Source organism: Phasianus colchicus, chromosome 3 (assembly GCF_987193195.1).
Source record: "Phasianus colchicus chromosome 3, bPhaCol1.hap1.1, whole genome shotgun sequence".
NCBI lineage: Eukaryota > Metazoa > Chordata > Aves > Galliformes > Phasianidae > Phasianus > Phasianus colchicus.
The window spans coordinates 15,597,074-15,611,150 of NC_143438.1; the positions used below are offsets into that span (position 1 = coordinate 15,597,074).

Below are 14,077 nucleotides of genomic sequence, written 5' to 3' on the forward strand. Positions count from 1 at the left end.
GATTTAGAAACAAGTAGGAGGTGAAAAGAAGCACTTACAGTTGATGCTAAAAATTGTCTTCCCTAAAAATCAGTAGGAACGCTATGTGAAAGTATGAAAGTATCATCAGTGATCAACAAAGACATGCTAAGCCTTTCATTTATATTCAAAACACAAATGATTTATGCCTGTTTCGGGGCTTTGTTAGAAAAATATCTATAGACTTCTTAATTTTTAAAGCATTTCATTTCAAAACTAATCACTCACCTATTCGGTTTATCAAAGTGCACTGCAGTTTTAGCTGATGGAGCACAAGAGGACACTTTCTCTGTGTCTTTACAGGGCACAGAATTTAGCGTATCATCTTTTGAAGTCCTTGTATCATGTTCAGCTGATGAAGAAAGGCTTTTTTCCTCAGTGTTTCCATGTTTACTGTCATTCTCAGAGCTCTTGATATCCAAGTACCGTCCATTGTCCTCTGAGACTGTGTGAGGCACTTGCTCTAAGGAAGGATGGGGAGCTACACCATAAACTGTAGACACGGCAAAGTTTTCATTCTTGAGGAAATCTATTTCGCTGAAAAAGTTAAAACCAAGAATGAATGTTTTTGTTACTTTCCTGAGAAGGTTGCTGGAATCACAAAACAAGTACAGAAATAAGGACAATATACTGAACAGCTCTTTCTTCAGATCCAATATGTTCAAAGTTTCCTTTCAATAGAACTAATTTATATCAAATCAAGTTCTTCAGATGAACACCAGTTTACCAGAGGTCTTCAGTCAACAATTAGTAGAAGGAAAAATGCTGCATTCAGAACAAGTGATTCAATGCTGTAAGTAAGTGACAAGAGCTAGTGCTATAATGGTTCTCGCTGAACCCTGAGTACCAAAACACACTGTCAAGAGAGAGACACCCATCTGGGGTACAAAACTCAAAATACTACAGAAAGAATCAGTACATAGTATCCCACCTAATTTTGAAATGGTAAGAGTACAAGTCATTGAAGTCATTGAAAAAATTATGCACTTGTCCTAACATTCATTCTCCTAAGAGAATGTTATCTTATAGCCTACAGAATCACATTTTGAACAAACTTTTAGAGACTTTTTATTGTTGTGCAAGATCTTGTCATTTCTGTTATAGAAAGAAAAACGATATTAAAATAAATTATTTAAAATACAACCTTAAACAGCGTTGCAACCTCTACACAGTGCAGTACTGCAGAGTTAAATATAGCTGACTGAGGAGAAAAATCTACACAAAACACATCAGAACTGATGCTATTTTCAGTTAAGTAAATAAAGAAGTTGCACTGAGGGAACAAAGCTAATTCCAAAATTAAACAATGTCAGTAATCAAAAAAGAAATACTCAGTTTAAAGTCTCTTGGTTTGTTTTTTTCCCCCAGATCAAATACCACATATTAAAAAGAAAGACTGCACTGCTCTGAAGAACTCCTAGTAATTTAAAAGGTAAAAACTGCTTGTTTTGATACACGTGCCAGAAAAACACTGAGAAGTTATTCTAACATTTATTAGCAGTTAAGCAGATACATACCTCTCAAGTCTTTGGATTTGTTCCATCAAAGACCATTTCTCATTGTTTAACACACTAATTTGATCTTCTAATTTCTGCACTATTAAACATTGCTAAATACAAGACAGAGACAAAAGAGTTTAGTACAACGAAGTAATGATGCAAACAATTGAAATTTCTTTCGTACAGCCTCTTACTTCTATTGATTGTGGTGTTGTTTCAAATACCGGAACGGTCCCAAGTATAGGGGTGGCAGCCTCCAACTCATCATCATCTACACCGACCGATACATCCACCACATCTCTTGTGGTAACGTGATGGTTTCCAAAGTCCCGATAGAGTTGTAAAAGGTCAGGAGGTTTTGGAATGTTCAATCCCACATCATCCCACAATTCAAAATCCTTCAAAGCAATAAGAGAAAACAAACCACACAATAGACTTACTTCTAGCACTGTTTTTCTTCCTTGTTTAACTTAGGTCTGCATTCACTGAACAGCAAAATAATCATGTCAAAGTTGCACTGCAGTAATAAGAGCTCATTTCATAACCTAAAACAGTCTCACCTTAAAGACAGTTCTAAGTAGCGTATTAAAAAGAGAACCTTCCAAAACACACAGCTCACAGTTGTTTTTTTTTGTCCCCTAGGATGCAAATACTTTGGAGAATCAAATGTATCATTGATCAAATTCTAACAGAAGCCAGTAAATGTGGTAAAGACTTTCTACTGATAGGGCTACCATTTTGTTCCCATCTCGTTTACATGTACAATCTTCTAGAAGGAGACATTCAAATAGCTCTGAAGATAACTGATAGACAGGGTGTGTATTTTCAGTAAAATCTGGACATAAGTGTATTCAATGTACACTGATGAATACAATAATACAACTTTCCATCTCTAACTGCTTTTTTTACTGACACGTAACTTAACTATCCTACAAGATTATTTCACATTCATATACACAAATAAGCATGTACACTGATAATGAGGAGTTGTGATGCTCTCTTAAAAGGCATTAAATCTCAGATAGACACATGCTTTTAATTTTATTTTTTTACTTCAAGAATTTTGACTATTTTTTTCTAGTCTGGTTATATATCAATTTAACATTAAATACATACAAAAGCAATGTGCTCCTGCTGCAAAGAAGGTTAATGATATTCTGGATTGCATTAGGCCAAGTGCAGTCAGACCAAGGGAGGTGACCTTTGCCCTCTGTTCAGGGTCTGTAAGACCATATCTGGAGAGCTGTGTCCAGTTCTGGGCTCCCCAGTACAAGAGACATGGACACTGAAGAGAGTAATGGGAAGGAGCTATGAAAATGGTGAAGGGACTAGAACATCTCTCCTGTGAGGAGCAGCCAAGAAAGCTGGGACTGTTCAGCCTAGAGAAAAGTGGCTCAGGGGGAAATCTCATCAATGTACATTAATACCCTAAGGAAGAGTGCAAGGAACATGCAGACAGGTTCCTTTCAATGGTGCCCAGCAACAGGACAAGAAGCAATGGGCACAAACTGGAACATCAGGAAACACTCATTTACTGTGAATAAAGCACTGCCACAGGTTGCTAGGAAAGTTGTGGATTCTCCTCCTTGGAGAGGTGAGAACTGACTGGACGTGGACTTGTACAACCTGCTTTCGATGCCACTGCTAGAGCAAGAGTGGACCTGATGAATTGCAGAGGTGCTGTCCAACCTCAACATCCTAGAATTTTATGATATTGTTTGGAAACTGGCTTTCTAAATACATAAGCTGAATAATGAAATACAATTTGAGATAGTCATTATTACCTTCTTTTGCTTCCTTTATAGAAAGCAGAGACTCTCATCTCCTTCCTACAGATTAGAAAATGTACTTCTCAAATGGCTGTTTCCAAGCCATGCTTTTTATGTCAAAATGCTAACATTTAACTCTTAGAATACTCATCCTAACATCATTTAAGCTCACTTGAGCTTACAAAAAGATCTGAACATGGAAAATTCACATGTAATAAAAAAGAAAACCTTACCTGATCATGGTTTTCATCTGAAAATGTTATTGATGTAAGCTTGTAACTATTCTTCAATAAAAATTCATTAACTAGGAAGTTTAGAGCTCTTTTCTCAAGAGGTCTGATTGGCTCCTGGAAAAAAGAAAACAATACACTGCATCTTTGGTTCATCTTGCTGTAAGCTACTGAAGCATATCTGTATTAAGGCTCATGCAAAGCTCAGTTTTCACCAGCCACCTACCTGAATTTCAGGACTTGATTTATAATTTTTTCGTTCCTGCAAAGGAACTTCATTTTCTGGGGAGGAAAAAAAGAAGTAACTAAATTTTATTCTTTCAACCAGGATGAGCTCAGCTACTTCTACATTGTTCAAAGTAGAGGCTTAAGAAAAGGTTTGTGTACACCACCTGCAGCCTGAGTCAGGTTGGCTCGGAGGGCCTGTATGGTCTCCTTGGCTTTCCGTAGTTCAAACTCCAGGACTGGACAGGGATTTGGATTAAACACACACAGGCATCCAACCAAGGCAAGGGAAACAAAAAATAAAATATAAAAAGCAAGGATGGGTATGAAAAAAAATATACAGTTTGTATTCAACAGAAAGCATGCAGTCTTCATGGAACTTATGAACACATGCAGCAGAGTTGGTCTGAAAGCAAACTGGTGAATGTTTTCCATCGTTTCATTGGGATTAATTAACTAAGCCAAAATTTCAAGCTGTCTGACAAGGACTCGCTGTAGGCTGTTTGTTTTTATTTGGCTGCTTGTTCTTAACTTTGCATTACTGAAAAAAGTTTGTTATTTCTTCTTCTTCGCTTATGGTCAGCTGGTACTGTCAAACATTTTAATTTCTAAGAGGCAGGGGTCTACAAGGGCAATCAAAGATCAGATCTAAATAAAGCACATACGTGTTGGTGGCAGTGTTAGCTGTCTCCATGTAGCAAAACTAAAACCCTAACGTGAATGTACAGTCCCACTGAAACTACTGATTTTTTTTTAATTTGAAAATAAATTTATGTATTGAAATTACTTAAATATTTATATACTGAAAAATACTACTTTTAGTGGCAGAATTTGAAGCTTACCTCATTTTCTTACTAAAATGAATCTCTTTTTAAAATCTTTTTTGTGTTTTATTTCATGTTTTCAGTAATATCTTAGAAGTAATGAAGACTTAGATGTTGAATACATTAAGAGATGCAAAACAAAAAAGCGGAATCTGCAGCTCCCTCAGTGCCTACAGAGAAGCTCGCAAGAAAAAGGTCTTTGCTCCATTATCCTTACAAGATTCCAGTGAGTCTTGGGGATAAAACATTGTTAACCATCTAGTGTAAGTTTTAGACATTTCAAAACACAAAATTCTAGGTGACACTTCCACCTGCTTTCACCCCTCTCACTGTTGTGAGTTTCTCACATTCTGTTATTTTCTCTGAAAGAGCCAGGAGTGCTTTGCTTGCACTGGAATTTCACATATTTTAAGCCACACGAATATACCGTGGTATCAAATTTTAACAAGTTGTACTTTGCAAAACATGCAGTAAGTGTCTTAATAGCCATTTACAGCTACCGTAAAGAATGAACTTTGTAATGAACTACATGAGAGAAGCATAAAGCAGCTACCATACCAAAACGTTTGCATAACTGAAATGGATCCTAACATTTACTTAATTTTGACTCCAAAGCAAAGCTAAAAATATTGTAGTTGTTGTTAATACAAATATATTAATAAGACTTTTAATCATTGCCTGGAAACAATTTAACACGGCATTTTGAAATATTTGCAGAGGACAGCACAGTGCAGAAGTACTGAATTGGCTCTTGCCTATAAGAAATGCTACTGAAGGCTACAAAAACTGGTTTCCTTTTTGGAACACCTGACTGAGAACTTTTTGATCAATAGCATGCATGGAAAAAAAGATTCACTCAGTTTGCATTTTTCCATAAAAACTGAAGGAGTAACTACAGTACACCACATTTGCTACATGAAAGGAACTTGTTTGATGCACAGAATTTTACTGCAGCGATGTAAAAGCACAACTGAGGATATGATGAATAAAATATGCAAAATCTCTAGTATTCAGCAATGCTGATCTGCAAATACTTCTGTGCAACAAAGTTAGAAAATGCTCTTGTAGTGAAGCACCTGATTATTTTATGGCTTCCTTGCATTCACAGTTAAGATTCTAAGTTGAAAGCTGCTTGTTTTTCAGTTTTTGCAAATTGTAATGAATTCAAATTGACTAATTTTTCTGATGGAAATGACTCTTAACATTTTATTCTCTGAAAATATTATCAATGACCAGAACAGTTGCAGATCAGGAGTGCCCTGCACTAGAATGATAGAAATTTAAAACAACAACAAAAAAATTAGAAAACCAACATAAACTAGAAAAACTCAGGTATCTCATCAAGGAAAATAGGAATAAAACATGACTGAAAGTATAGAAAGCCAAAACAAATCATGTCAGACAAACCCATGTCAGACGGCAAGAATTACTTTTTTAGTAAACTCTGATGGTGCTGAAAATTCTTAGAAGCCATTAGGACTTCACCTGGTTAACCTTTTAAGAAGATTACTCTGCTGCATGTTTCTCTGTATACAGTGGAAGATTCTGAACGTACCATACTTGTGAAGAACTCACTTCACAGCCTGTCACAACAGCCACAATAATTCTGCTACAAACAGTAAGCTCATAATTGTACCTCGTTTCTTGCCTTAGGAATGTCAACATTGTAATTGCCACTATACAAACCATAGTGCATCTGGAAGACACAAATTTAGCCTTTATTTGAAGAAGTTTGTTCCTAGGTTTTAGTAAATTTTTCCAAATATTTACAATGCAATTTTAATAGTTTTGTATTATGATTAGAAGCTCTTTATTTTAGAAACTATGCTGAAATGCAGGGCTTTGCCAAAATATACAAAGATTTTTAACTCAAGGCGTATACTAATGAAACCAACATGGAAATCCCCATTTGTTAAAGATCTGACTTTCTTTGTAACTGTTTGCCAACCATTGGCTTTTAAAAGAAGTCACCTGGTCTCTCTCTCCCCCTCCTCTCCTTCTCCTAATGTTTACCTACCCTAGAAAGTTTAACCTTTCAATAACATTGATAAAGTCAGCTGAATATTAACTTAATGCTTGACTGAATTCATACCACATATAATGCATTATAGTACTTAGTGAATGGAGCTAAACTCCCTGAGCACGATGTACAGAAGAGTTTTGTGACAGACAGCTAGGAAAGTAAAGAAGTAAGCTAACTCTCTATTAGGAAGGCACAGAGCAGTAGTTAGGAGCTATACGGTTGTGTAATCTTCCAGTAAGAAGAGTGCATTTTGAATTTAAGGGCCTCTCTTGCTTTTTCTCTTTAAAGAACTCAAATCATTACACCTACCATCTGCGGGGAAAAAAATTTACTTAGCCTTATTTAAAAGACTTGAGTCTTTCAAGAAAGCAGCTAAGGATTAGAACAATTCAGCGCTTCTGTTTTTATGCAGCTACTCAAACACACCTTAAAAAAGAATAGATGAAATGGGAAGCTCATCTGCACAGCTCAGAAATTTTAAAATGAGGCTTTTTCAAGGATCTCATTCTATTCACCCACATTTTTTATGACTTCAGATGTTGTTGAACCTGAGATCAAGAACTCAGTTACAAAGAACAACTTGTGGTTTGGGATACTGAACAATGAGATGCACACAAACAGCACTCTTGTTGGTCAAAGGCAAATAAGTTGAAAAGTAAACATTTTCAGCATGTATTTCTACTTACATGACAATAATTAATTTTATTATCACTGAAAGAACAGTATCACATTTCTAAAATGAGCAGATTCTCAGAACACTAGATGACAATGATAGGTTGGCAATGCTAAATATTTTAAAATACAGAGAGTTTTTAGGTCACAAACATACCTGCACAGTCAATTTAAGACGTGGCAGAAGATTCAGTTCTTAGATTGAATGTCAGATGACCTATTTACACTGAATACTACAGGTATATGACTTCAAGTAGATTTTCCATTCTCATGAAAACAAGTATTTGGAGAAGGTTCCCTAAGCCTCATAAATCCTTCAGTACTGACCTTATCTTAGTACCAACTGGTTCAGCATTTAATAGTCTTATGGAACAAGTTGTTTCATCTAGTGCCTTGCAAGCATCAATGATGCTTTTTTGTTGTATTGTTAAAACTTTGTGAATTATGAATTTTTTTATCCTGTTTTTTACATGGTGCTCTATATCCATAGTAAGATCCAGTAGATGTCAGGTAGATGAGGAAGAAAATAGATGTTTTCTACTACAATTAGTTCTGTTTATCCACATCCTGACTGGCTTCTGTGAATTACATCTGTTCAGACATGCTGATGACAGTATTACAAATGAGTCACTTAACATCCTTTGATCAGATTTCCCAAATGACAAGTTCATGCCAACTCTTCAAAAGATTTTCGCTTCTAGGCTTTTTAATGTCAGAAGGAATGAGCTGGACCAACAGAACTGAAATACTGAAATCTACTTCAAACAATAATCCTTCTATTTATTTCCAACATTTTTTGGACTGCCAAAAGGAGAAATCTGGCAGCCGACTAACACCGTCCATAAAAGCAAAACTAGAAACATGATGGCTTTGGATAGTCCACACCAACATTTTTTTCATTTGGCTTTTCCAATGTAAAAAAAGTATTTGTAACTGGATACATAATAACTTCATTTTAAAAGTACTTCTGACTCAGGATTCATTAATGACTGATACGCATTTATTTTTTTTTATCCTTCATTTGACATTTGCTAGGAAACAGATAATAGAAATAATGGATTCTGTCCAAACGGTTAAAAAAAAACAACCCAAAGCTAACAGCGTGAGAAATGTATTTTTAAAAAAGAAACTATTCTAATCTAACTCTGAGAATTATCAAAAGAATATGTGACTGTCAGATTGCAGCCTGCAGCTCTTGCAATAGGTTACAGCTTTAACGCAGGTAAGGTTGACTTCAAAAGTAGAAGCTAATAGCCAGTTTTTGTTCAAAGAAGGAACTGCGCATATAAAGGCTTTGCAGTCTCTACTGAAATGTTTTTTGTGTGCATATTGAATACTTTGCAGTTTTCTGAATGGACTTCCATAAGACAGTTTACTGCTTGGATAGATGGTTTGATACAGAATTGATGCAAGATATTTTAAGCAATTACAACGGAACTAGAAATATGATGTTTTGGAAAACTTCATGACTTCACAAGCAACCAGAAATCCTATCTAGTCTTGCTTTGATTCTTACATCACTTCTAGCAACTCATGGAAAAATCTCTCTAAAGAGCACAGGCACGTAATTTAAATATTCTGAGAAATAATTTACTTATCTATTACATGACAGTCAATTACTATACTGTAGTCTTTCAAAATCTTTGTTTTAGGAAACGATTCATTACATTTAGTATTTCATTTTAGGATGTATTGATTTCATACTGTAAACAATCAATATTTTGTCATTAATGTTCTGCCAGAAGATGAATGGTTCTGCTAGATGTCAGTTCTGCTCAGTTCTTACTTTCCACAATCCAATTCAATCAGAAAACACAGCTCCAAGCTAAGATCAAGCTACCTCTCTCAATAGCAGTACTGTCAAGAAAGATTGCCTAGATATAGAAAGATGATGAAAATTTAAAAACCCCTAGAAAATGTTTGTTTTTGCATTGTATCTAGAACATGATACAGAAATATCTGGGTTCCTTAAACACACTGTTTAGAAAACTTGGCAGTTTTCATATAAATAAAAGAAAAATCATTACCTACAGTTATAGGCCAGAATATTAAAGTATCTGAATATGCTTCACATTCATGCATTTCACCATGATGAAGCGTGGGGATTTGAAGTAGATAACAGTATGGAGCAGAAACAAGGCAGCTTCCATCACTTCAGGCTTCATAAAAATAAACAGTGTGAAAAAAGGTCAAAGCATGGACAAATTCCAAGTGCTTATGATACTGAGTGGAACTATTTCACTGGAAATAAGCTGAGCAGCAAGTTCTACCGAGATTTTATGGTTTTCTCTAGAAAAGCTGTGAATAACTAAACAAGTAAACACAGGAAAAAAACTGGATTATAGCAAAATGGCTAACATGCACAAAAGATTATAATAATAATTTCAAACACGATAGAAAGGCACTCTGCCTTTTGTGAGGTAACTGAAAATCCTGAAATTAAAAATTCCCAAGATTCTTAATTGAGAACTACAAGAAGCGAGAAGTCCTATCACAAGAAAATATCTTATACAATCTAGAAATCAAATGGGAAGAAAAGTGCTACAGTTAAGATTTGTAGCAAAGATGACTTGTGGAACTGACAAAATCCAAAATTCACTACGGGTTTGGCAACGCATATTTGATCTACACATAAGCTATGTTTAAACAGATGTTTCAATGCAAATCTTCACATCAGAAAGCTGCTACCTATGCAGTAGCCACAGACTGCTACACAGAGTGATTTAGGAAGTGTTTCAACTGTATGCTAGCAGCCAATAGGCAATATCAACATATTGCTCCATTGTCTGAGATTGGTCCCAGTTTTCAAGTATATTCCTTACATAAGTCATATAGAAGCACTCCTACCAGAAAATTTACAGTCACTGCAGTACATCATCTGAAATTTAATCTATCATTACGTGACTAGGTAAACCATCACAGTGAAGCCTTGGCAACTTTGGTAATATTTAAATATGCTGCTCCTAAAAACAATGTGCCAAATGGTAAAGTTGGCAGTCTGTGATCCCTAAATCACACAAACTTACCTGCCACTCTTTCGTCCGTTTCCCTATTGCCGTCATCGGAGTATCTTGCAAAATCTAAGGAATCAAGAGTACTGATGCTTCCAGCGCGATCTTAAGAGAGAAGAAAGAACCAAAAACCAGAAAGAACGTAAGTCTTGAAGAGTTGACTACTTTCATAAGCCAAAACACCTCATTTCAAAAACTATTAGTAAAAGGTGAACTGTGCTGCAAGACTGGAATTTCACTACATTTTCCATAAAGTCTGTCTCTAGACAAATAAATTCCCCTTTTCCGCTTGTAAAAGACAGCATTTCTGCCCTTGCCACAATTCAGCAGGAGCAGCATACAGAGCTCCTTCCCTTTTCCACAAGGGCTAGAGACTTTGCTTGGATGTAATTGAGTAACCAGTAAGAAATAAATAGATTCAAACTGCTCTGTAATGAGTTACAAGCAGTTCTCTTTCCCTTTTTAGTATTCTAAAACACATTAGCACAGCCAAATGCTGTATTAACTCTCAACTCTATCTATTAAATTCAGTACATATCCACTTAATAGAACATTAACCAAGGACTGTGATATAGCAAAAATAAAGCAAGATCAGCACAGTTCATAGTACTGCAGTTTTAATATTCATGCTCTAAAATTTAATTTTTAAATCAAGAAATTCAGTAACAGCAAAATGCTTTGATCTCGCCTCTACCTTTTTCTTTTGATCTCCCCCTTCTTTCATTAGAAAAAATACACAGTAGAATTGCTCAAATAGCAACAGAACCCAAAATAAGTAGAATACATTCATAATTTGCACGTTCCATTGTATCAAGTACTTTAAACTGCACCCCTCCTCTCAAAATTAATCTCTATGTACCTCTCCTGAAATAATTTCAATTACATTAGAACTGTTGTCACTTTAACAAAGAACAAATTCCACTTGGCTGTCAAAAAAAAAAAAAAAAAAAGAAAAAAAAAAAGCAACTGCCAGCAGAAATAGAAGCAATTTCATCACTTGTCAGTCACACTCTGTCATGACTAACACCATGGAAAACATTTAAAATGAAAAAGAAGTAATTCTATACTGCGTCAAAAATTAAAGAATCTATTAATGTTTGGGGTTTCTTCACACATTTAAGCCTTACATTGACATGTAAGGTCTTGTGACACCCTCTGTACACAAACCAGCACTAGAAGGAAATCAGAACATTTGGATACAGACTGTTTTGCTTACTTGCAAAACTTTACATAGGAAAACAAGTTTCCTAGCTCAAGTAGAATTATACAGCACCAAACTGATGTGCCTGACAAACGTGTAGATACACACACACACACCACAGAAGTGATTAAGTTCAAAAGAAAAAATGACTTTTGAAAGCATAGCATGAAAGACTTCAGATCTGATATTTCAGAATGCCTAATGCTGTTCAGTAAGTACTGTTCCACTTCATTTCATTTGAAACTGTAGGTTCTTAGACAAAATTGAATTCAAGGCGCAAGTTAAACAAAGAAACAGCATATAAAGATTTCAATGACAAAAATGGCATTTGAGATAGGTGACCCAGTCTTATGTATACTATTATTGTGGCAAGTGCACAGCATCATTTTCTACACCTCTTATGCAGCAGGTAACATCAGAGAAACAACTCCCAAACTTTCAGGTAGCCAACCACTTAATTATCAGCTCATTCAAAGTTGTACATAGCAATACATTTTCCATCCCAAGCTCAAAAAAGAAACCCAGCAATGAAACACAAACCTTTTTGCCAAAACAGCAACCAGAAATTAAGAGAAAAAATCGTCTTTCAATCTAAGTCTGTAACAAGACATACACAACAGAAACCATTTAAGATCGTACCAGCAGCTGTAAATCCAACAGTTCCCAGCCAGCAAATACGCACCACTCTTACATGATAAAAGGTTCTCACAGAAACAAAAAAAAAAACCTCAACAACCAAGCATTTTGATTATGTTTAAGGCCCTTTCTGGATGTTAAAATCACACCTATGTGCATACGAGCAATTTCTAAGTTTGAAATTCGTACATTCATCATTTAAACCCCCCCTCACCATCTGAGTATAGACAATAACAGAAACATCTGATGCTCCCCTTACATATGTGTTGGTATGTACAACTCCCTCATACATAACTTACTTCTCAAACAGGTAAATCAAACTTGGTCTGTGTGCTTCAACAATGTGGAGGTAATGCAGTCTATCTGAAGATAAGATTTACAATGAAAACCACCTTTTTATCTATCACAGTGCTAGAACCCAAATTTAGACTAAGAAAGGTGTAGCACAACCAAGCAAACGCTGAAGGAAAAGCACCATAGCAGCACATGCACACAGACTGAACACCAGCTTCTCAGTTCAATGTCTGTCAAAGCGATACGCATTGCAGATGTAGGGAAACGTAGGGAGTGGTGAGGTGCTGGAACAGGCTGCCCAGAGAGCTTGTGGATGCCTCGTCCTTGGAGGTGTTCAAGGCCAGGGTGGATGGGGCCCTGGGCAGCCTGGTCTAGCATTAAATGGGGAGGTTGGTGGCCCTGCCTGCGGCAGGAGGGTTGATGATTCTTAAAGTCCCTTCCAACTTTGGCCATTCTATGACTCTGTGAAATTATAGCTTTTGCAACACAACCCAAGCTAAATACTTAGCTTGAACAATGTAACAAGGTTTTTATTACCACTTTGCTACAGTACACCACCTTTAAAATATGTGATGTGGCTCTACTACCAGTTCCTGCTACATTGGTGAGAGGCCACCAGCGCTGAAGCACTTGGGCTGAGACACCTGGCCAAACCGGCTACACAGGCATCAGCAAGTCATCCCTGCTGAGGTTCAGGGCTCTGCGAAGAACCAGCACTCTGCTGGGCCACAGCTCCTCAGTGAAGGTGCTTCAGACAGCAGGTAACTTGTTTCTGCCACCCCCTGGAAAGATAGGCTCCCACCACAGCCCAAGTGGCAGCTCCTTCTTCTTGTGCTCACACTGCAAAGCCACCAGTGCCACACAAACCCCAGCCATACTGGCAGCTTCTGCCCAAGGGCACTGATGCTACCAAGCCAAATGGAAAGCATGCAGCAAAATGACCCCCTCCTTCCATCCAGTGCCACAGCAGCACCAGTGACCTCTGTCTTCCTGATACTATGAGATGAATTTTGGAGTTATTTCACATGTTGAAACTGCTGAAGAAACAGAACCAAGTCCAACACAAATGTAAACAGTAGGTTTGAACAGCAGAGAGAGATTTTGGATAGAGGCTGAGGGATCAGCCTGAAAGATCACCTGGGATAACAAAGTGGAAGGAGACAGCTAACTGAAACTGGTGCCCAGGAAGGCAAGGGCTAACAAGCATGCAGCAGATGGCTCAACAGCAGTCAAAGCACATACGTGCTGGAGGCTGCCCAAAGCTAACCAACAGCATGCCTGCCCCACTGCTTCAACCACATGAAATGCTACTGTGCAAGAGACTGTTGCCTCACTTCTTCCCACTTTCTTTGCAGGTAGCCATCAGTGGATGGCTTTTCTCCAAAGACTAACAGCAGTCCCCAGAAAATAATTAAATAACATTCTATAGCCTCAAGGTGTATGCTTCTATAAAGTACAGATCCACACAGAAAGAAACAGAGGCTGAAAACAGCAGTTTCCTGCAGGCAACACATGGCTTCACTCACTGAGAAAACCAGTAGGGCTGTTAGAAGAAGAAATAGGATAGAGAGAGCTGTGCTGAGCCCATGCAGCTCCAATAAGAACCACTTTCTGAGCTAATAAGAAGCACCAACTTTGTAGGGAACAAAGTATATTTCTTTAGATAATGACTTTT

General features: G+C 36.9%; 1 protein-coding gene across 5 annotated transcripts in view; it reads right to left on the minus strand.

Moving 5' to 3' along the window:
- RELCH (RAB11 binding and LisH domain, coiled-coil and HEAT repeat containing) overlaps positions 1 to 14,077 on the minus strand; it is a 72,966-nt gene that overhangs the window by 46,498 nt on the left and 12,391 nt on the right. For all 5 annotated transcript variants that reach the window (XM_090137034.1, XM_031589253.2, XM_090137035.1 and 2 more), the window contains exons 2-8: positions 10,287 to 10,376; positions 3,909 to 3,980; positions 3,743 to 3,798; positions 3,520 to 3,633; positions 1,712 to 1,915; positions 1,536 to 1,627; positions 247 to 555 (exon numbers count right to left, since the gene is read on the minus strand). In XM_090137034.1, the coding sequence (XP_089993160.1) occupies positions 247 to 555; positions 1,536 to 1,627; positions 1,712 to 1,915; positions 3,520 to 3,633; positions 3,743 to 3,798; positions 3,909 to 3,980; positions 10,287 to 10,376 (937 nt within the window). The remainder of the gene's footprint in view (positions 1 to 246; positions 556 to 1,535; positions 1,628 to 1,711; positions 1,916 to 3,519; positions 3,634 to 3,742; positions 3,799 to 3,908; positions 3,981 to 10,286; positions 10,377 to 14,077) is intronic.